The 24,956-nt window shown below is 42.9% G+C and overlaps 1 protein-coding gene across 1 annotated transcript; it reads left to right on the plus strand.

Annotated features, from left to right (window-relative positions):
• Positions 1–1,999: 1,999 nt before the first annotated feature.
• IFITM10 (interferon induced transmembrane protein 10) lies at positions 2,000–11,043 on the plus strand. Its single transcript, XM_075326395.1, has 3 exons — positions 2,000–2,142; positions 4,927–5,274; positions 8,147–11,043. Exons 2-3 carry the CDS (start codon positions 5,014–5,016, stop codon positions 8,294–8,296), a joined length of 411 nt encoding a protein of 136 aa, XP_075182510.1. The 5' UTR covers positions 2,000–2,142; positions 4,927–5,013; the 3' UTR covers positions 8,297–11,043.
• The last annotated feature ends 13,913 nt before the right edge of the window (positions 11,044–24,956 follow it).

Here is a 24,956-nt window from a genome sequence, read left to right on the forward strand (position 1 = left end):
GGCGGTGCAGCTGTGACTGGGAGGTTCAGCACAGGAAGTGGTCAGTTTGCTGGAGCTGATTGTAAACAAGAAGCTGCAGAGAATAAAGGGTGAATTCAAGAGGAACAAAAGTTAGAAAACAAAAAATAACAATGTAGGGGTGATTAATATGACAATACAGCACAGATTAGCTTAAACTCAAAAATTTTTCTTATGTCGGACAACCCCTTTAATGCATCTTGCTAGAAGTTAGACACTTTCTTTTACTTAATCTAACTCTTCGTTGCTTATTTTAGATCAATAATTCATGCCCAAAAAGAAAAAACAGCGCTTAACAAAAACAAATTACAAATCCATTTGGCCACTTTTTTAAGCAAAATGAAAAGACAAAACAAAACAATGATATATACCAAATAATAATTTATCTAAGGTTCTTAATCAAAAATCCATAAATATAAAATCCCAAGATTATTTAAAAAGATATAATACTTTTATTGTGAATTAATAAACTTATCTAATAAGCAAAAAAAAAAAAACATCCACCATTACATTCCCAAAAATATAAAGAGAGTATCAAGAAATTCAAAATGAGGGATCCAGCGTCTCAAGGAAAATGGAAGACGTTTTAAAAACTTGAAAACTTTATTGTATCCATTAAAATGTCCAAAAAACCAACACCCAGGAGGCACATAGTAATAATAATAATAATCTTTATTTCTATAGCGCCAACATATTCCGCAGCGCTTTACAATTCAGGAGGATCATATACAAACAAACAAATAACAGTTATGGAAAATACAATATTTAGAGGGAAAAAAAAGACAACCCTGCTCGTGAGAGCTTACATAGGAACAGGACAGGGAATTTCCTACGTGTTTCAACCAGTTAGGGTAGGAAATTCCCTGTCCTGTTCCTATGTGCCTCCTGTGTGTTGTTTTTTTGGACATTTTAATGGATACAATAAAGTTTTCAATTTTTTAAAACGTCTCCCATTCTCCTTGAGACGCTGGATCCCTCCTTTTGAATTTGCTTTTCCCGGGTCAGGGCGTTTTCCGTGCGTCGGTTGTGGATTCAGGGGTGAAGAAGGGTGAGCTGGAGTATCTCCTTATATTTTCAGTATCAAGAAATGCCACGGTTATTAAGATAGTATAATCATGGTTGGCCTTCTATATGCCGGCCCAGCAGCAGTCGAACTGCTCGGATCCGGGGTTCCGTGGCTTGAGGGTCTCCGGACCCGAGGACTTGCGGCCACTTCAGATGTAAGTGGGGTATTTCAAGATAGTATAATCATGCTTGGCCTTCTACATAACCAAAACACAACAATGGCAACAGTTAGTGATGTGGGCGATTGGGTTTTTGCAGGTTTCATCTGGCTTCTTTAATACATCAGAGATAAGAAAACTAAACCTCAGTGAGTTATTAAATTTCTGTACATCCGAGCTATAAAAAAATAACATAGATCGTCAGCAGTGGTTGAAATTTGGCAGCTGACAACTATTTGTGTGATTGTGACTGGCTCGGCGTGCCGCGGTGACATGATTTGTGGCTGCTGCTGGCTCCCTCCTGCTTCCCCTGCGGCTATGCCTGCTTGGACAAGCAGCGGGGCTACCGGGGATTGTCATTGTTGCCTGCAGGAGACAGACGTTGCAGTATTGTGTAGATTCCTGCACAGGCAGCAGTAATGTATACCTGCTGTCTGCTCATCCATGCATGGCATCACTGAGAAGTGGCAGAAGCCATTAGTTGGTACAAATGTTGGAACTGGCAGATCGTCCAGAATTGCAGAATTGTTCCCTATGGGATACATAGAGGTCAACTTACTTAATGTCCTGATATCCCCCCCCCCCCCCCCCGCCATCCCTTATTTAAGCCATTCATGTATGCAATGTTTCTTAAAGGGCAGCACTGCTCATTAAGTGTTTACATGAATCTCTTTCTATGGACTCCCCCGTCCTATCCCTCCTTACTGCTCCTCCTTCCTTTCTTTCGCTCTTTCCAGCTCCTCGGACACCCCCTTTATCCTCCTCCCTCCTCTATAGTCTGTCTGATACAGACGGTCTCTTGTTTTAAGACATGCAGCTGTTCCTATCTGCTCTCTCTCCCTGGGGGTACCCACTTGTCACGGACAGGCGGTCAGAGTGGTCCTAACCAGAGCCCTGCGAGGTGAGTAGGGACCCAGCTGATAACCACAGCATCTTAGTGCAAGATGATACCAAAGGGCAAAGACAGTGTGATGATCTGCAGGGGTCATACTGATACCCAATGCAGAAAATCCATGAAATGCAGACCGGTGTCCTTGTAAATTGCTGCAGTGCTTTGCAATAATCATTCGGTGTTGTAGTTATTGCTTTGAGTATTTTTTTCGGTGAAGATGGGGGTCTGTTGTTTACCAGGGTGTAATCGCCGCGACACACTTTGGACACAGCTCGATACTTTCAATTAAATGTTATTGCTGGTGACTATATGATGCTCTGGGGTATCTCGCATCCTCTGATGTCTTTCTGGTACGGGAGATGCTGTGAACGTCTGTTGAATGCAGCGAGAGGCTGCGAACATTGGGATCTGGTGATAGATACGGATCAATGATCTCCATTCTGTTGGGCGCAGTGCAATAAGCTGCGGGTTATTGACAAGTTAAGATTTCTCCTGCAGTGCCCAAAGCAAAACAAAGAATGGATGTGTGCTGCAGGATCATACTGCAGAACTGGGAGATGGGGTATAGGCGATGGGGGGAGACGAGGGACAGAAAGGAGGGCAAAGAACTAGTTATGGCAAGAGAGAAACAAACAGGTCCATTCTTCACTCTCTAACAGAAGGCTCCGACCTGCCAATTGCTTTGGCTACTCATCAGGTGGAAATATGCGTCTAAGTCATTGACATTTACTACTGTTATGGGGATATTAGTAATTAATTACATCTTGCTATGTGAACCTGTCCCAGGTCACTCTGCTGTTCTTCCTGTCACCCAATGCACTTTCCTGTATTTTCCTTGACCTTGCACATGTCACATAACCAAACTAAACTTCCAATCTTTTCTCCATTGGCTACAAAAATGGGACATATTGGTAATGCTGCTTCTAGATAAAGGGGTTGTCCACTATGTTTACGTTGATTTCCTATCCTTAGGATAGGTCTTCAAGGCCTGATTGGCCGAGGTCTGACTCCCGGCACCCCCAACGATCAACTGTTTTCAGCGCCGCTGCCGGCAGCAGAAAGTGCTCAGTTACGGAGTTGCCCTGTTTACTGATAGCGGCCGCGTCTGAGTACTGCACATCTGCCTTCTATTAGGAGGCGGAGGTGCAGTATCCAGCAACGTCTGCCGTCAGTTAATGGGGAAGCTCCGGGTCTGAGCATTTTCGGCTGCCAGAATGGAGGCGGATGTGCAGTACTCAGACGCGGCCCCTATCAGAAAACAGGGCAATACCGGAATGGAGTACTTCCTGCTGCCGGAAAAAACACCAAAAACAGCTGATCGGCAGGGGTTCCAGGTGTCAGACCCCGGACAATCAGATATTGATGACCTATTCTTAGGGTAGGCTATCAATGTAAAAGTAGTGGACAAACCCTTTAATATTAGCAAATTACCTATTGATATTAATTCAGTTTTTTGTGTTGCATATAATTTTTTTCCATATCATGATCTCTAAAAAGGAACAAACAAAAACAAAATGAAGTAATCTTGTAATTTTCACAGTGGACACTGGAACCTTTTAGACACATACTTCCTGTCCATTCAGGAAGAATTTTCAGCAGTTTCTTTATCATCAGAGGCAGGATTACAATAACAAGTAACACCTTTATACAAAGTGAAATTGAATATAAATAGAAGTACATCAAGTATAACATAAACAAAAAACTCCTAAAACCTAATATTTAATTAAAAAGGGGGGGAACCCCACATCCAATATAATAAAGATAAGAAATAGGAAAAATACACAAGGGGGCTGACCCTAGTAGGCACTTTTACTGCCCCTACCTTGCAGCGGAGGTCGGCGCCCTATTACCTGCGCAGTTGGCTCCCCCGCTCACCGTTGACTTTTGCCTAGTGACCCTATTATTCCCTATAGGGAATAATAGGGTCACTAAGCAAAAGTCAACGGTGAGCGGGGACACCAACTGTGCTGCAAGGTAGGGGCAGTAAAAGGGTCTACTAGGGTCAGCCCCCTTGTGTATTATATCTCTTTTTTATCTTTAATATATTGGATGTGGGGTTCCCCCCCTTTTTAATTAAAATATTAAATATTAAGTTTTAGGAGTTTTTGTTTATGTTATAACACCTCTATACACAGCTGATAATACAGGAACACAATAGGCAATGTGACACCTGACCCTGCTCCCCCACTGATCACAATGACCTTTGCACAAGCTCATTAGCAAGGCTATGGGCCCCACTGCAAAAGCCACAATGACGTCCCTAATTATTGCAAGTCTTCAATAGTATTGGTCTTTTTCATCTAGGCCAAAGGGACTTTTTGGGCTTCCTAGGCTTCAATGCGATTGCAACCCCTGCACATATAGTAGTTACGTCCCTGCTCATTAGATGTTTTAATATAAAAGATAGGGTCAGAGTCTTTTCATCGTGGCTATATACATGTGTTGTTTCCTGAAACAACAGGACGTTAGAGTGCAAAAAAAGCCCAAGTGGCCAATGTTAAAATTGCAAGATTTATATTTATTTTATTTTTAATAAAGATTAATAATACAGAAAAAAAGCCAACAAATTTAACAACAGAGCTTTAACACAAAAATCTGATTTAAAAAAAATAATAATTTTCTAATTACATATTCTCTTTAAATATGAAGTTATACAATGAATATTGAATGTCCTAGATGACTTTAATATCACTGGTTGGGCAATGGTAAACACTACAGAATGGTCTGTCTTGCATTCATCTCAATATAGAGATGCACTTATATCTTTTCTCTGTGGTTTTCTTTTGTCTCTAGCCGCTTTTGCTCCTCGTGAGCAGGCTTGGGCTCTGGGCCTCCTCGATAGAAATAGCACTCACTTTGCTTGCCTTCCTTCTATGAGAAATGGAAAATAAAGCATATAAAGTTGAAGGTACGTGGCACCTACCACAATGTAAACACACCTTGGAGCGTGACAAGAAGAAGACCAAGCCTCCTCCAGGGACAGTGTCTGTGGCCACCGGTAAAAGTGGACCTGCGGTTACAGTCATAGAGATTTCCCCTGAGACAACCGAGGTAAATGATTATTACCTATGGTCCATCTTCAACTTTGTCTACCTGAACTTCTGCTGCCTGGGCTTCATCGCGCTGGCCTACTCTCTGAAGGTGAGCAATTTTTTACATTAGTCGATACAGAACTCAGCCAAACCTTAAAAGTATCCGGAAACACTGAACAACATTGACAAATTAACCAAAAATTATTGACAAACAACAGTTTTTCTACATTAAAAAATAATCAAAAAGTATAACAACTACCCTAGGTCTATAACATAAAACACATAATCTTTATACATTAGCATGGCTTAAAGGGTTATTCTCATCTCTTAAAAAAATAAAAAAGTACCATACTATTGTATACTTTCCCATGAAGATAGCTACTTATTTTCCTCCCTGTGCTGAAGAGAACCTAGTATCATTATATAGTACCAGTCAAAAGTTTGGAAATACCAGTTCAGACAATGTTTTTCCTTATTCTTATTGGAATGTGCACATTGCAGATTCAGACTGAAGGCAGCAAACCATAAAGGTGCATACATGGAAACAATGAGTAAAGAAACACTTGTGAAACCAACCACAATATGTGTTATACCTTAGATTCATCAAAGTACCCCCATTTTACTCTGATAACAGTTTTACACCCTCTTGGTATTCTGTCAAACAGATTAATCAGCTATCACCTGGAATGTCTTTCCAACAATCTTGAAGGAGTTCTCAGAGGTGCTGAGCACTTGATCACTGCTTTGCCTTCAATCTGCATCCAACTCATCCCAAACCAACTCAATTAGCTTGAAGTCGTATGATTGTGGAGGCCCTCTCATCTGACACAGTGCTCCATCCCTCTCCTTCTTGGTCACATAGTCCTTACATAGACTGGAGGTGTGATTTAGGTCATTAGCTTTTTGCAAAACAAATTATGGTTATACTAAGTGCAAACTAGATGGTTATTGCAGAATGCAATGTGGTAGCCATGCTGGGTAAGTGTGCCCTGAATTTGGAGTCAATCACCAACAGGGTCACCAACAAAGCTCCCCCACATCATCACACCTTCTCCTTCATGCGTAACAGTGGGCAGCTCACATGTAGAAACAATCTCACAAAAACATGACGGTTGGTACCAAAAATTTATAATTTTGACAGTACAGATTTCCACTGATATACTGTCCAGTTCTTAAGGGGGGGGGGGTTGCCCAAACAAGTCTCTACTTCTTGTTTGTGGTCCTCAGTACTGACTTTTTTGCAGGATTTCAACCATAAAGGTTTGCTTCTCGCAGTCTCCCTTGGACAGTCCATCTGAGATGTCCTTGCTCTGCTACTTAGTAGTCCTCATAAATGATACATAGATATTATCTAACGTGCTGTCAATTTGCAGTTGCTGAGTCTGGTAACTGATGAACTTATCCTCTGCAGCAAAGATCATTTTGGTCTTCATTTCCTGTGATGGTTCTCAAGAGAGCAATTTCATCATAACAATTTATGGTTTTCATGGCTACACTTAAGAATACCTTCAAGGTTTTAGCAATATTCTGGAATAACTGACCTTCATGACTTAAAGCAATGATGGACTGTTGAGTCTCTTTACTTAGTTGAGTGCTTCCTGACATATTTTGACCTAAAACAATTGTGCTGTATGTACTGTAAATGTGCAACAACACTGCCTCTGCAAAACAGACCTGATGGTTGCAAACCCTTTGTGAAGGCCGGTGATTTGACAATTGAACTCTTCACGAAGCATAACTGAACAAAGCTGTTCATTGGAAGCCATTCCCTGATGAAGCTGCTTGAGAGAATGGCAGTGAGTGTAAAACTGTCACCAGAGTAAAAAGGGACACTTTGAGAAATCTAAGGTGTAACAACTATTCTGGTTTCTTTCACACATGTTTCTTCACTCCTTGTTTCAATATGTCTTCTTTTGTGGGTTTTCTGCCTTCAGTCTGAATCTACAATGTGCACATTCCAAAAATAGCATGAAAATCCATTGCATGAAATGGTGTGTCCAAACTATTGACTGGTACTGTAAGACAGCACACTGACCAGCTGCTGCATGGAAAAAAAAAGTCCTCTAGAAAACTAGTTTAATATGTTTGAATCCTCAAAATAATACATACTCTTTATTCTGCACAGAATGGATATATGAGTACAGAGGTTGAAGCTAAACTAGACCAAAAAATATAAGCTGGCATAGCGAAGTCCTGAGCCTCTTTTATGTGGTTCTTGGCTACCCAACCAATGCTGACCAAGTCCAAGATTCAATGAGATGGTTCAACAATGTTCTGCTTCTGACCTGGAATGCAAAATGCACCTCTTTACCGCCTGATATGTCTTCTCCAGCGCTGATCTTCGACCCCAGTGATTGGCACAGGAAGGCATGGCTTCATTTTGTGGAGTACAAAGCCATGGAGGACCAGGGAGGTAGAGAATTGCAGCTGGCTCATTTGTTTGGGCAATAACTATACCTTGGGCACTTTTATGTGATCAGAGCTCTTTTATGGAGACTGCAAGGTCAGGGGTGGTCATCTCAAAGAGCTTATCTTATGTGGGGACAGTCTTCTGTGAGTAGTGCTATTAGGAACAATGAATTTCCATTATTATTTCAGACAGTTAGGGTGAGAAAACAATTTCTGCAATGTTGACACTAAGCTTGATTTTGGAGCTATGGTCCTATCTGCTTTTTCCACGGTCTGATGGTCTACCTGTAGGATAATATATGGCTCTTGGGCTTCAACTCCATGGGACCACCAATGGTCATCAGAAGTGCCAATGCACCATACCATGCATAAGCCACATGTACTGATGTCAGAATAAACCCTGGAAACATCTTGGCTCTAAGGTCCTTGTAGGCACCCACAGATCACACGTTGATGTTCTAGTTGATCCTAGTGAAATTCTTTTTAAAGTGTCTCTAGACTAACCTTTTTTTCACTTGCATTCTAAGAACTCTCAATTTTTGACTGTTAACTTTTATTTTCTTTCTATTTAGGTCAGAGACAAAAAACTCTTGAATGACCTCACCGGGGCTGTAGAAGATGCAAAGACGGCACGACTGTTCAACATAACAAGCTCAGCGCTTGCCACTCTCACCATCATCATCGTGCTGTTGTACCTGCGCTCTCCGCCCGCTCACTATTAGGAGCGTGCATCTTTGTATACAAACTGTGAGTGAGATAGTTCGTCATCTTCTACTGAGACAGCGAGTTCTGTGCAGTATGATTAGATGTAGCCGGGAGCCACAATTATCTCCTTTTCCTCTAAAATTTCAACCACATCTTTCTCCGGAACACACTGTGATGTCATCACGCCTTGCCATATGGCGGCCTCCAATGGGCTGATGGCAGCTTATATGCAAAACATCATCAGCGGGAGGGATAAACACCTCAGCACCGCAGGGGGAGAAGGCTCGTTCTGTGAGATTGGACTCTTTCCTGGGCCCCTTCCCTACTGTGCCTCGTCAAAACTGACCAAGCCTGTGAATTTAGAGTGTCATCTCTTTGGGCAAGTGATCACATCCTATCAAATAAAGGACTAATGTTTTCTTAAACAGTGTGTGTCAGTGTCCGGAGGCAGGAATATGTTTGTAGGACGTGGGGGTTTTAAATTATAGGGTTTTATTTGACACGTACCCACAGTAGGTCAATATGCCTTTAATATTCCTGTGTATGGAGTAGCAGCATGAATATAGTTGAAGGAGACTTTTCTAGTCCAATATACATATAGTAAGTCTAGCCTCTGATATAAGGTAGATAGTTGTCCATGTCTCTTAGGCAATATAAGTACTGGTGTAGATATAGGTAACTATACTATTTGTACTTCCCTCATTGACAGCGTCTGAATATATAGTTAAATTAATTTAATTTATGTGTGATTAATCAGAAAATATGAAAACATTCTAATTCAAAAATTGGGAACAGATTTCATTTGGTGGTTTTTAAAAGATAATCTGTCAAGGGATTTTATAGTACAATACTAATGTTGTCTTTAAATAGGGCTTAAGGAGACCTTTCAGGGTAAGTTTTATTGCTCTACTTCATCCTGTTATCTTGTTGTAAGCTCCATAGAATTCAGTGTCTCCTGCACACTAGTCAAGTGCATGTAAATGCAATTTGCATATTCACTGGTCCCCCCACCCACCTCCTAGTGCATTCACTATCACTGCTGAGAGGTAGGAGGGAATATGGGTGGGGAGCGCGGGGCAAATTGAGTTCAGATTTACTTTCACTGATGCCAACATTGAGAAATGGGAGGAGGGAGTAATTTGTATTTACATATACTTGACTAGCTACAACATCAAACTTAATTCTCTGTAGCTTACAACAAGATAACAGGATAACCTAGAGCAATAAAACGTACAGATCCTGTAAGGTCTCCTTAAGCCCTATTTAAAGATAACATTAGTATTGTACTAGAAAATCACCTGACAGATTCCCTTTAACCTTTAACAATCCAACAAACTAGAATAGTTGATAATTCGGCATCTATCAGGTTCATTTAAGGCCGCTATAAATAAAAAAAAAATACTAAATATGATAAAATGGAAAATGGTAGAAACTTTAAGGAAGGACACTATGACCAGATTGTTCTATGGAAACTTACACGATTATTTTGTAAAGCTTGGAAAAGAATAAAATAAATTAAATGTGTCTTTATAACATGATCATTAAGTTCACCTTTATCAATATCAAGTAGAATAGTTGTAAGGCTGATACTGACAAATGTCGATAAAACTTTTGGTGCTTCACTTGGTATCTGCATTACCAACTGCCCATTAACAAAACACAAATTGGACCATTGTCCTTTCATCAGAGGTCCTATTTTTTTGTTTGTAGTTTTCTGCTCATGCTGGTTAAATGTCCGTACCTCCACCTCCCCGCAGCTGCAAAGTACATATACCGTAGTATTACGGTTTATGTTGGCCAATCAAATAAATTGCCAATCCATTAATACATTTTTGGGCTGTCAGGGTCAAAGCTGTTCTTGTGAGTGACTCTTATCGGGCTACTAGTAGGGCAACCTATGCAGGAGTTATTGGGGTCTTAGGCTGACTTTACATGAGAACTGTCGGCCAAAGGCTCTTTTGGCCGATAATATTTCCTGATTACTCCATGCATTTGGATCTTTAGAACTTGGTGTTGATCCCAGTAAAGAAACAATTCTAATTACCTCCAAAGGATCCAAGATCTTCTCCCCTACATCAGTCATATACAGTCCCTGACAGAAGTTCTGTCGCTTATCCACACACCCACTAATTAACCGATTATTTAGTGAGCACAGGTGAGGATGTAAACTAGGATTGGGTGCATTATATGACAAGGTGACAATGATCAATATTTCAGCTTTGCAGCAACTTTATTTTCATAACCAAAGCCAAATGTGGGAGGGTTTCAGCATTCAAAAGAGTAATTTATGAAACCAAAGGATGAATCTAAAGTCAGGTTATTAGCTATTATTTACATAACATGGATAAGCAACAGAACTTCTGTCAAGGACTGTACAGTGCCACCATGGATTGTCATCTAATTGAAAGGTATGGATGACACCTACAGTATGTGTGGACATCCTTACTAATGGTAAATAGAACAATTCTGATTGGCGGAGATGACTTTACAAGCAATAATAGGTGACATTAGAAATTTTGCATTATTTGGATAATTTTTAGGCTCCTAGATTTTGAGATTTGACTGGATTCCAAAAGGGATAGATAATAAAAGCTGCAATCTTTCAATAATTTGTAAGGAGACATAAGGGAATAATAACAAAGAACTATTGGTTCTATGAGCATATTTTGTTACAACAACATTCCATGATCAATCTATTGGATAAATGCCTCCTTTGTATAATAATGTTGGTTTTTTTTTTTAATAAATCACAATTTAAATCTAAGGTAAATTTGCATATTTGCATACTAATTTTGGACTAATTTTATGTTATACTATTTTATATATATATATATATATATATATATATATAAAAAAAATATCTGTTAAACAACATGACTTAAAATTAGTAAGAAAAAAAAATATATAAATATAAATATATATATATATATATATATAGTCATATGAAAAAGTTTGGGCACCCCTATTAATGTTAACCTTTTTTCTTTATAACAATTTGGGGTTTTGCAACAGCTATTTCAGTCTTATATATATCTAATAACTGATGGACTCAGTAATATTTCTGGATTGAAATGAGGTTTATTGTACTAACAGAAAATGTGCAATCCGCATTTAAACAAAATTTGACCGGTGCAAAAGTATGGACACCCTTATCAATGTCTTGATTTGAACACTCCTAACTACTTTTTACTGACTTACTAAAGCACTAAATTGGTTTTGTAACCTCATTGAGCTTTGAACTGCATAGGCAGGTGTATCCAATCATGAGAAAAGATATTTAAGGTGGCCACTTGCAAGTTGTTATCCTATTTGAATCTCCTATGAAGAGTGGCATCATGGGCTCCTCAAAACAACTCTCAAATGATCTGAAAACAAAAAATATTCAACATAGTTGTTCAGGGGAAGGATACAAAAAGTTGTCTCAGAGATTTAAACTGTCAGTTTCCACTGTGAGGAACATAGTAAGGAAATGGAAGAACACAGGTACAGTTCTTGTTAAGCCCAGAAGTGGCAGGCCAAGAAAAATATCAGAAAGGCAGAGAAGAACAATGGTGAGAACAGTCAAGGACAATCCACAGACCACCTCCAAAGACCTGCAGCATCATCTTGTTGCAGATGGTGTCAATGTGCATCGGTCAACAATACAGCGCACTTTGCACAAGGAGAAGCTGTATGGGAGAGTGATGCGAAAGGAGCCGTTTCTGCAAGCACACCACAAACAGAGTCGCCTGAGGTATGCAAAAGCACATTTGGACAAGTCAGTTACATTTTGGAAGAAGGTCCTGTGGACTGATGAAACAAAGATTGAGTTGTTTGGTCATACAAAAAGGCGTTATGCATGGAGGCAAAAAAACACGGTATTCCAAGAAAAGCACTTGCTACCCACAGTAAAATTTGGTGGAGGTTCCATCATGCTTTGGGGCTGTGTGGCCAATGCCGGCACCGGGAATCTTGTTAAAGTTGAGGGTCGCATGGATTCAACTCAGTATCAGCAGATTCTTGACAATAATGTGCAAGAATCAGTGACAAAGTTGAAGTTACGCAGGGGATGGATATTTCAGCAAGACAATGATCCAAAACACCGCTCCAAATCTACTCAGGCATTCATGCAGAGGAACAATTACAATGTTCTGGAATGGCCATCCCAGTCCCCAGACCTGAATATCATTGAACATCTGTGGGATGATTTGAAGAGGCTGTCCATGCTCGGCGGGCATCAAACTTAACTGAACTGGAATTGTTTTGTAAACAAGAATGGTGAAATATACCTTCATTAAAAGCTACAGGAAGCGACTAGAGGCTGTTATTTTTGCAAAAGGAGGATCTACAAAATATTAATGTCACTTTTATGTTGAGGTGCCCATACTTTTGCACCGGTCAAATTTTGTTTAAATGCGGATTGCACATTTTCTGTTAGTACAATAAACCTCATTTCAATCCAGAAATATTACTCAGTCCATCAGTTATTAGATATATGAAACTGGAATAGCTGTTGCAAAAACCCAAATTGTTATAAAGAAAAAAGGTTAACATTAATAGGGGTGCCCAAACTTTTTCATATGACTGTATATGTAAAAAAAAACTTTTATAAACAATCTGCTGTCGCTATCTGTAGTACACATCATCTTTGCTTCACACTGCTGCCAGACGTAATTTAACTGCTCAACTGAGAATATTTAAAGGTTTTTTTTTTGAGTAAAGAACAAAATGAATAATTAAATGCAATTTTCTTAAAAATAAATTCCTAAGTACATATAATTAGTAAATCATTTTTGCGTTAATAAGAAAATGTCCATTGTTTTTTACACTGACAGAAACCAGATCTTAGGGGTACTTTGCACTCTGCGACATCGCAAGCCGATGCTGCGATGCCGAGCGCGATAGTCCCCGCCCCCGTCGCAGCTGCGATATCATTGTGATAGCTGCTGTAGCAAATATTATTGCTACGGCAGCTTCACATGCACTCACCTGCCCTGCGACGTCGCTCTGGCCGGCGAACCGCCTCCTTATTAAGGGGGCGGGTCGTGCGGCGTCACTGCAACGTCACATGGCAAGCGGCCAATAGGAGCGGAGGGGCGGAGATGAGTGGGATGTAAACATCCCTCCCACCTCCTTCCTTCCGCATAGCCGACGGGAGCCGCAGTGACGCAGGTAGCAGATGTTCCTCACTCCTGTGACTTCACACACAGCGATGTGTGCTGCCGCAAGAGCGAGGAACAACATCGGACCATCGCGTCAGCATAATTATGGAATTCGCCAACGCTACACCGATGATATGATTACAACGTTTTTGCGCTCGTTAATTGTATCATCTAGGATTTACACACTACGATGTCGAGAGCAACGCAGGAAGTGCGTCACTTTCGACATGACCCCACCGACATCGCACCTGCGATGTCGTAATGTGCAAAGCCCGCCTTAGAATGTTAATAGAGCAGGTGTCTGTGAGCAAGTACAGTAAGAAGGTCTATTGACAGAGAGATACCCTATATGTAGTATTGTCAAGCTATCTCTTGGTCACATCCGCAGTTCAATGTTCAAAAAGACATGGAAAACAGCAGTGTGAGCAGCCTCTGCTTACCTCAGCACGCTTGGTATCTCCAGTATTAGATCAAATAAATATGGCAGACAACAGTGTGAGCAGCCTTTTCTTACCTCAACACCCCTAGTATCTTCAGTATTAAATGATAAATTTAGATAAGTTAGACAGGGTGGGCAGTAGTGTGAGAAGCCACTTATTATCTCAGTACACATGGTATCTTTAGTATTAGAGCAAATAGACAGGGTGGACAGCAGTGTGAGTAGCCTCTTCTTACCTCATCACCCTTGGAATCTCCAGTATTAGATCAGATAGACAGGGTAGACAGCAGTGTGAGCAGCCTCTTCTTACCTCAGCACTCCTCTTGTATTTTCAGTATTAAATCAGAAATTTAGAACAGTTTATCGGTCCACTGAGCTACAGCAGATACACCTTGGATCTGGGTTTTTATTATCTGTTATCCTTGCTTTAGTCTTTTAGGTTAACAGATGTATTCATTTACTCTTAAATCTTTTCAGTCACCTTTCAGTTGCAGCTATAAATACATTCCCCCTGCTGGTAATTTTTTCTGGTGATATTCTTATTTTTGATGTTCAGCCATACTGCCGTTGACGATCTAGGATACCTCTCTGTGCTGTTTATGCTTTTCACCCTGCGCCTATCTTCTGTTTTTAGTCAGGTAGTAGGCTGCATACTCTATAGCAGTGCATACTTTATCGTTTCATTTGGAATTTTGTGGTTTATTTTTACTCCCTGTAGAAACCTTTTCTATCTCAGCACTCCTTTTCTGTAGGTATATTGAACTCTCCTCTGCCCTCCGGTTCCTTTGGAGGAACATGAACTGCTTAAAGGCCTTTCAGGCAACATAGTTGTGAGTTGCCATTGTTTAGTCTGTGGTCAGGGTTATTCCAGTCCACGCAGGAACCACTAGGGACTGCGGGGTCTGAATTGCTAGTCTGTACAGGAACCAGCTTGGTCGGTTGCAGTATTTTATTTATTTACACAATCATAACAATTAGATCAGACAGATAGGGTACTTAGCAGTGTGAGAAGCATTGTCTTAACACAGTACCCCTGGTAGGTCCAGTATTACTTGAGATTAACATGTTGGACAGCAGTGTGAGAAGCCTCTTCTTACCTCAGCACCCCTGGTATCTCCAGTATTAGTTCAGATTGACATGTTGGACAGCAATGTGAGCAGCCTCTGCTTACCTCAGCTCCCCTTGTATCTCCAGTATTAGATCAGATAGACAGGGTGGACAGCAGAGTGAGCAGCCTCTTCTTACCTCAGCATCCCTGGTATCTCCAGTATTAGGTCAGGTTGACATATTGGACATCAGTGTGAACAGCCTCTGCTTACCTCAGCTCCTCTTGTATCTCCAGTATTAGTTCAGATTGACATGTTGGACAGCAGTGTAAGCAGTCTCTTCTTACCTCAGCACCCCTGGTATCTCCAGTATTAGTTCAGATTGACATGTTGGACAGCAGTGTAAGCAGTCTCTTCTTACATAAGCACCTCCACTATCTCCAGTATTAGGTGGAAATATTCCAAAAACTGAATTGTTTGCAAACACAAGCACACTTGCTATATACTTATGAAAAATTCTCCCCGTTCTCAAAAACAGAAGTATTTTCAATTCCATTATGTATTGTTCATGGCGTAGGTTAACGATAACCTGTACAGTCTATCAAAGGTGGCCAGTTTCCTAGGCAGTGAACGCAGTTCTTAAAAGCTTTTTGCTACACAGCTTTGCAAGCTCTGGATTGCTGGATCCAGCAGACTTCAATGCTACTGTGATCCTCTAATACACAAAAACATTGAACCAAAGCACATCTCGCGTCAGAATCAACGCCACTCCATAAGGCACATAAAAAGAAGAAAGAACTGGAGCTTACAAAGGCTGTTCATATAAAACATCAAAAAGCTTTATTATATAAGTTTTTTTAAAAATTGGGTTTCAATCGTTACAAAAAATATATATATGGTGCTAATAGCGGACAAGGTGAAGTACCACATATAAGTGGGGGAGCAAAGGTGACAAACACCCCAAGTGGGGAGGTAATCTTAGCAGGGACAAAAAGTCATGAATAGTCATAGGTGGCTGGCTAACAAATATGGCGCCTATGTCCTGACAAGGTATGTAAAAACGTATAGCCAAATCGGCATAAAACCATTGGACAGGGCAGGGGCACCAGAGACCAGACAAATCACATAAAGAAGATCCAATAACAATCCCATAACTTACACATGGCTAAGAGAGTGATCACCAGAGCGTTCCACACCAGTGAGAGGAGCCTTCTAGCTGTGATGGGGTCCTTCTCCCATATCACACAATCAACAGAGCGAGAGATGGCTGTACAATCCAAAGCATATTTGTTCCATGCAATACAGAATGTCCATCAAATAATCCACCATACAAAGGGTAAAATTAGTAATGAAGCATGAATATAGTCCAGTAATGGCATAAATCTCCCGGGGATCAGTCACAATCCTCCAGCAGTCTTTTTCCAGGCAAATGGGGGTTTCTCACAGTCTCTCTGGCATACTGGCCGCAGCCTCAGCTTTTCCCTTCCGGAGGATCAATCTTGTTCCTTCTCTCTTTAAGTTCTCAAACAGACTGCCTCATCCCCCCCGGAAAGCAAAGAGGTTAGGTGGATTCCAGGCCCACCTCCCCCCACACCTAGGGACAAACACTACAGGGGGTGATTACCTACAGACAATACAATGTACACACAAGCAATACAAATAATGAACAGTGAACCACGCCTAAAATACGACCCTAAACAACATGATACACAGTACACCATATCCCACCATCACACTAGCATCATGGGAGAGTGCCTAGCTAGACCAAAGGAATGGCCATGCTGTCAGCCCAAAGTGTCAACCTTCAGGAGCGCACTGCCCTCCATTGGGAAACTGGAAACCAGTAGACAAAAGAGTGGTGCAGTTTTGAAGAAAGATCTTGAGAACAATGTTTTAAAGGTCTTATTGGTTATAAAGCCTGGGAACTAAAGTTGCAGCCAGCCATACAAAACAGTAACTAAACCCTGTTGGGTGGTTCCTGCTGCCCCAACCATGGAAGGCTCCATCAGTGCAAAGATCTATATTACACAATGTAGTAGAAAGCAGGACAGATAACTGACAGGGACCGAACTCCAAGACTAGTCTATTAAGACACCTCATTCTAGTTCTATGGCTCGGGCAGCATGAACTGAAATAAAGAAGTATCTATATAGCTGTCAGAACTATGTTAAAGCCTGGCAGCCAGCACCAGACAAGCAGCCTCCTCTATTTATAGGGGAGATATATTTACTTATGAATGTGAATGCATATTTACAAAATATAATATTTTATGATTTTTGCCCTCTAAAATATTGAGTAAAGATACTTTGTGTCCAGTAATGATGGAAATTGCCTCTTCAGAGAGGAAGAGGACTTGACCTCAAGTGCCGCCTATTGGAAGCAGTAATCCTAAAAGTCAATATCGACTTTTTAACAAGTCTTGCCATATGACTTAGGATGTTAGCCAAAACGAGAATCTCAATTTGTAGGCATTGTGGTGTTTTGGAATATTGCCCCTCATCAGTGCAAAGTATGAGATCTGATTTGCATAAATGAGAGGCTAAGGCCGGGATATAAGGGAATAAGCTTTCTCCTTCTGGAGAGTAACATGCCAGGTCTGGTATGCCAGTATGAGGAGACCATAATGCCTTGGGAAATTAAATATGCAAACTGCCTCTTCAGAGAGGCAGTGAGGATAATGGGGAAGAATTTTATACCGAGTTTCTGACTTTAATACACGTTTCCACTAGATGGCAGTACAGAGCAGGCTCATGAATTTCCTCCATGGCCACACTCTCACACATGGCACTCTAATATTCTGCTGACTCAGGACTTGAGCACCACAAATGGTTAAAGAACACAATTTTAGACCATTGACTGATTTTCTCTGCTGTTGCTGCTTATATTACTGTCAAATCAATGAATGCACCTTACTCCAAGAATGCACAGCACTGCGGACCTTAAATCATTGCCACATTGCTTTTTTGTACTGTACAATGCCATGTGACCCAGTACATTCATGCACTGCTAGAGCTGCAAGACCTCCATTATAACTTCTTTCATTGGATTCCCCCTACTTTGTGTGACTGTCACACAGAGTTTTGCACAAACTTCACCAATTGTCATGGGCACTGTTCAGTTTGCAGATTCTGACACTCCCCCCGACGTTTTTTCTGGTGTCGGGGATCAACACAGGCAGACTCAGGCATCGACTTGCTGTGTGCTGATTCATAGGCAGGCTAGCAAGAGTTAATTTCTGCTAGTCTGCTGGCTCCTTTGGTCTCATGTTGTGGGGAGACCTATCACATCTGCTCCCCTCCTATTTATACTGTTGGAACCCTTCTACCCATGCCAGCTATAGTTTATTCTGTGTTGGTCTGTGAGGTGTGGTGTCCCAGACTCTCTCTAGCGAAAGTTTAGTGGTGTTTTTTGCTTGGTTGTGGAGCTTACCCCCGAAGATTTGTACTCCCTTCCTGTTCTTGCTTTCCTCCTTTCCTGAGTCTCTTATTATCTTATCGTGTATGTATGTGTGTATGTGTTTGTGTGCAAAAGATTTGTTTTTTCTGTTGCTTGTCTTTTTCTGTGGTTTCAAAACACTCCTGTCCCGTCCCTCCCAGGGGGAAGGAGATTTAGATCAGGACTGATCAGGAGCAGGGCCAGGAAGGAGACTCAGAAAAAAGACTGACAGGAACACCTACGTGTGTGAATTAGGTGCTAGCCTAAAAATACATGACTATAATAAAGATAATAAGCTGCACACTAACAACTATAAAAATATAAACATGAAAAATGGTAAAGCATTACTGCTATAGGGGTACTATGAACAATGAAAAATACATTTAGCTATCTGGAAAAAATGAAATACATGAAAAATGGTATTGCAAAACTGCTATGAATATTGGAAAGTAGTAGAGAGTGGTTTTCAAGCTCAATGCAAATGAGCCCGAAACCAACGACAAGGTAATCTCTAATTTTTCGGGAACCTAACCTTAATGCCTCCCTATGTGCTATTATATATTATCATAGTATCCCTATAGCAGTAATGCTTTACCATTTTTCATGTTTATATTTTTACTAGCTGTTACCAGCCAGCTAACGCTCGGCACACCCTTTATGATCAGCTCCTCAGTGTATGCAGGACTCTGCTGTGGGTATACAGCTCCCCCCCCAGGGTATACAGCTTTCCCCCAAGGGTATACAGCTCTTCTCCCCCCAAAGGTTTGCAGTTCACCTCCCTGGTATATAGCTCCCCCCAAAGGTATACAGCTGTCCCCCTCAAGGGTATACTTCTCACCTCCCTGGTATATAGCTCCCCCAAAGGTATACGGCTGTTCTCCTTCCAAGAGTATACAGCTGTCCTTCCCCCAAAGGGTATACAGCTCTCTTCCTCCCAAGGGTATACAGCTCTCTTCCCCCAAGGGTATACAGCTCCCCTCCCACCAAGGGTATACAGCTCACCTACCCCCTAAGGGTATACAGTTCTTCTCCCCCTAAGGTATACAGCTATCCTCCTCCACAAGGGTACACAGCTGTCCCTTCAAGGGTATACAGCTCTCCTCCCCCCAATGGTATACAGCTGTCCTTCCCCAAATAGGGTACACAGCTCCCCCCCAAGGGTATACAGCCACTTGATCTGTATACAGCTAGCTGTATACAGCTGGGGTGTAAGGGTTAATCACTGTGGCACTACACTGCAGAGTTGAATATTGGTGGGTTTCCCGGCTGGTTGGGGGTATAAGGGTCAATCATTGTGACAGGTTAATCACCGTGACACTACACTACACATGGAGGGGAGGAGTCAAGGGTCACATGATCAGTTCCTCAGTGTATGCAGGACTCTGTTGTGCTGGTTGACATGGTGCTGGATGAGGTGAAGTTTATGTGTGGGGTCAGGAGGGGTTTAGAGTGTGGATGTAGCAGAGCTGTGTGTGTATTGGGCGGGGGGGCGTAGCTGCATGTGGTAATGGATGGTCGGGCGTAGCTGCGTGTGGTAATGGGTGGGGGGCGGAGCCGTGTGTGGTAATCGGAGGGGGGTGGAGCCGTGTGTGGTAATGGGAGGGGGCAGAGCCACATGTGGTAATTGGCGTGGGGGGCAGAGCCGCATGTAGTAATGGGGGCGGGGGGTGGAGCCGCGTGTGGTAAAGTGCAGGGCCAGGATTAGCGAGTAATCACAATGGCTCTTATACATATAGATAGTGGTTAGTGTGAAGCTTATTATCTTTATTATAGTCATGTATTTTTAGGCTAGCACCTAATTCACACACATAGGTGTTCCAGTCAGTCTTTTTTCTGATTAGTATGCAGTTTCTTCTGACTGAGAACCAAGAACCCCGCCCTATTACCAGACTCTAGTCATGATCCTATATAGCCAGGAGCCTGTCTGCCCATACTTGCAGATTTTTAATAGCACATAGAGGCATTAAGGTTAGGTTCCCGAAAAATTAGAGATTACCTTGTCGTTGGTTTCGGGCTCCATTGCATTGATCAATACATTTATTATTATTTTCAAATATTCATAGCAGTTTTGCAATACCATTTTTCATGTATTTCATTTTTTCCAGATAGCTAAATGTATTTTTCATTGTTCATAGTATTCCTATAGCAGTAATGGTTTACCATTTTTCATGTTTATATTTTTATAGTGGTTAGTGTGCAGCTTATTATTTTTATTATAGGAAGGAGACTCAGACCTCTCCACCATTAGGAGTATCTCTGAGACTAGAGATAGCATGAGGCCCTCTAGCTTGAGGTACAGTATAGGAGCCCCGATTCCCCATTATCCAAGTCATCGTGACACTAACCCTTACATATTTTGATAGATCATATACCCCCGTAAGTATCTGGATCTGACAAATATTTAACTTAGTAAATGAAGGCAGCTTCAACTTCCAATGACGATCAACTTGCTTTATTGTAGCATCACAAATACAGAAACAACAGCAATGTTTCAACCTCTAGTATAAGTCTGGTTCTTTGTCAAGCTGGAAAAAATCCAGACTCTAGGGGTCAAAACATTGCAGTTGTTTCTGCATTTGTGATGCTATAGTAAAGCAAGTTGATCGTCATTAGTGTCACGAGTGTGTTACGGACTGATGTGACCTCGGGGGATCTGGGAACAAAGGGTCACAGCATTTAGTTGATCGCTGATCCTCTTTAGTGCCCGTTCGTCATTTACTCTGAGTTGAAGCTTATTTAATTCCATCCGGTGCTGAAGGGGTTAAGCGTTCTTTCTATCCTGCTTGTGACAGGTAGTTGTCATTTCAGCTGCAGCCACTTCCTTCTGCTGTAAGTATCCACTCCTCACTATGTCGGCTATAGTTCATTCTAAGCTGACTTTAGAAGGAGCTGTCTTTGGAGGAAGCAGTGGTGATTGTTCCAGCACATGCGGTGGAATCTGTCTCTGGAGAAGAATTGGAGTTCTATGTTGATCTGTTTGCCTTGTTTGTTCCGCTTCCTTGTGTTGTCTTTATAATGAAAGTAAGGCTAGCATCTTGGTGGCCCACCCACTAGACAGGGCTAGTTCAGGGTCAGCCAGGGTCTAAGCACATGGTCAAACACGGGGTAATGACCCGTACAGGGATGTTAGGGAGCTCAGGGATCAGCAACAGGTGAGTTCAGGTGGTGACTCCTCTCCCTATCATCAGGGCCTTCCTTTACATGTTCCCTGGTGTGCCCCTCCTCTTGTGCAGCATGCTGAGCGGTCCTCACTTGACATGTAGATGCTGCAGCTGCCTTCTTTACTTGGATTTTGCTTGGGAAAAACGGAACATCGCACATTTGGCAGTCGTGCATCTATATGGTACTGAAGCTGTATGCTGCCCCAACACTACTATTGATAATAAATACTTAACGTCTATGGTAATATTTAGTGTACGTACGTATTGCGCATAACACTTCCATGTATTCTGATGTGACAGTACCTGGGCCAGATCTTAGGAGAAATGATAGGTTTCACTTTCACAACACTGAATAATAATAATAATATAAATATATCATACATAATATATAGATAAATATCAGCTGGGGTCATCAAAAGCCACATGAGTGCAGAAGTGTCAGATTATCACCTACAGAATGACATTGGTATTTCAGGTCTAACCACTTATAATCCCGGGAAGATTTCTTACTCTACTGACTTTATTGACTGTTGCAGATAAAAAAAAAAATGACCAACACGTAAATCCACGCGTGATCTACTAACAGTAGTGCCTGGTGCCACGGGCTGTGCCAGGTATTTCCGTGGAATTTTTATTTGGTGCAGGGAGCAGTACACAGAATAGCGGTGGGCCGCCCGGACACGGTGCAGCTTCTTCATTTCTATATACTCATCCTCCAGATGACGTCCACTTGATTTTCTCATTAAGGCAACTTTCACACATCAGTTTTTTTCCATCAGGTACAATCCGGAAAAAAACGGGTGTGAGGCAAATCCCGGGATATGAAGATGAATTATGACTCCAGTCATAATCCCTCATCACTCCCTGGCAGTGCCCCCTCCCTTCTTGTTCTCAGTGTTCCACTTACACCTCCATGGCCATGTCCTGTGATATGGAGATGAGGTGGTGTGGGAACAATGGACACAGGATGACTCCCTGCCGTCACCCTGTAGTAGGAGCTGCTAGCTAGTTAGCAAGGCTATGGAAATAGCCAGACAGAACGACTCCAGTAAAAAATGGTTCATATCTCGCAAGCCATATTTCCGATAAATATGGCAACCATAAAAATGGTGTCCCTGCATGCGGACGATGCCGGCACACCCTTTTTATGGGAGCAGGACATTGGGAAATGCCCCAGGCGTGATATCAGCCAATGGGGAACTGGCAGACAGGTCATGAGTCCCCTCGTTCTGTAGCTAAATTCATAACTGTCACAATGAGAGCATTGGCGTCCGCCTACGACGCTCCCAGGCAAAGTTATGGCCCATATTCCATGTTGGGATATTGTCCATAACTCAAGCCAGGGGTGGAGCAGTGCTCCCTGTGAGGTCACTAAGGTAGGAGGGGACCTGGATCTGCCCAGGTTGATAACCCTACTTCGGCCATTTTCCAGTGTTCTTTCGCTGGGGGTCACGTGCAGGAAACATCTGCGGGAGTTCCTAGAAACCTGGTCTACAGCGCCCCCCTGTGGCCAGACGCAACAAGGTAACTGCTGGAACTGTGTATGCCTGTTTGTAACCCATGCTTTGATTGTAACTGTACTCTGACATATGTATATTCTGTAGATTCCCTATTGTATATATTGTAGTTCTAGTGTGCTTTAGGCTGATTAAATTATATAATTAATCTTGGGCTGTTCTGTTATCTCGATCTTGAATCCCACGTCTGTGTGTTCGGCTAATAGTTACCGTAAATCGGTTGGTGGCAGCGAATTGTGCCAAGGATTATTGTGGGGAGGCCAGTGAGATTCGGGGAGATTTTATATATTCCGCCCGCGGAGGTCGGGGGAATATATACCTTACTCTCACCGGGGACCCTTCAATAATCGGCATAAGTAGTATAGCGGCCTCCTTGCTTATGGTCGGGCAATTCCATAATTGGCCTGACTATAAGAGGGGCGCTAGAGAGCGCGTCACGTGCTCTGTCTGTCGGTCGGGAGGTATAAAGGAGGGGTGACACCCACTTGTTACCCCCCGATTGTGACGTACTGGTAGCCAGCGCGGGGGATTTCTGAGTGACCCCCCCGGTGGTTTGTGACATATTGGTGGCATAGCGGTGGGATCGAGATAATAGTGTGTGTGAGTGTGAGACCCATACTCCCAGACACTAAAGACTGCCTGCAGCAGCTGTGGCTGCTGGGGTCTTCAGACTAGCTCAACACTAGAGTGTCAGAGTGCAGATACTGTAAGGTGTGTGGAGGCATCAGGTGTCAGTTCTGTGTCAGTGACCAAAAGTCTGCAAGAATGGCTGATGGCACCAGGAGCAGAGCTATGCAACTGGCCAATGCTAAAGCAGGAGCCGAAGAGAGGGAGGACGGTGCTGTGGACAGCAATGAGGAGGTTGCCCACGAGTCCTCCAGGAGCTCGACGCCAGAAAACCGTTCTGCCGAGGACATTGCGCAACCTGGCACTGCTGGACAAGATGAGGAGGAGCTCACCCAAGGTTCCTCAACGAGCCAGATGCCAGCCCTCCGCTCTGAAAGGGACAGTGAATCGCCTAGCTCTGCAGCGTGCCGCAGATCACCACGTGCCATTCCACCGAGCCTGGGAGGCTCGGATAGCCTTCTTCAAATGGCTATGGCCCTTCTCCAGGCTGGAGACCAGAAGGGCTACAAGGAACTCCTGGCAGAGCGCAGGGCAGAGCGGCACGCAGAGCGTGAGGCTGCGGAGCGAGAGCGGCAGGCAGCGCGTGAAGAGCGAGAGCGACAGGCAGACCGTGACTACCAGCTGCAGCTAGCTCAGCTCCGGCCCTCATCAGCCACATGTGACCTTCGAGACACCAAACTTCCAAAGGTCCGTGTTGAGGACTTCCCAGTGCTGGAGAAGGATGGAGACTTGGACTCTTTCTTGACTGCTTTTGAACGGACTTGCTTGCAGCACCATCTGGACAAGGACCAGTGGGCCAAATACCTGACCCCCCGTTTAAGGGGTAAGGCCCTGGATATCCTTGGGGACTTGCCTGCTGAGGCAGATCAGGGCTACGACACCATCAAGCGGGCCCTGATCCAACAGTACAACCTCACTCCAGAGTCCTACCGCAAGAAGTTCCGGAGCCTACAGAAGGGACCAAAGGACTCCTGGGCTGACCACCGGCGGGCACTTGCCCGAGCTGCCGACCACTGGACCCAAGGCCTGCAGCTTTCCACCGGACCGGAGATCCTGGACTTGTTCATCACGGAGCAACTCTTGTGGAACTGCCCTGAGGATCTCCGCCAGTTCATCCGAGACCAGAAGCCAAAGGGGTCCACGGCTACAGCTGCCCTTGCCGATGACTACACCAACAACCGGGCCCCTGAGGCCAGGAGAGCGGCCACCAGCAGCACCTGGAGAGGGGGTAAGATGAATTCTGCGACTGCCCCACCTGCCCCTAGACTGCAGGGGGTGTCCCCCTCAACTCCCCTCTCCAGGCCCGTGGCA

Source organism: Anomaloglossus baeobatrachus, chromosome 10 (genome assembly GCF_048569485.1).
Source record: "Anomaloglossus baeobatrachus isolate aAnoBae1 chromosome 10, aAnoBae1.hap1, whole genome shotgun sequence".
In the NCBI taxonomy this organism is placed as follows: domain Eukaryota; kingdom Metazoa; phylum Chordata; class Amphibia; order Anura; family Aromobatidae; genus Anomaloglossus; species Anomaloglossus baeobatrachus.

What these genes read in the sequence shown, in the direction of transcription:
- IFITM10 (XM_075326395.1), top strand. Translation starts at nt 5,014, where the DNA reads ATGGAAAATAAAGCATATAAAGTTGAAGGTACGTGGCACCTACCACAA. An exon ending in CGCTGGCCTACTCTCTGAAG is followed by an intron (nt 5,275 to 8,146) that starts GTGAGCAATTTT and finishes CTTTCTATTTAG; the next exon opens with GTCAGAGACAAAAAACTCTT.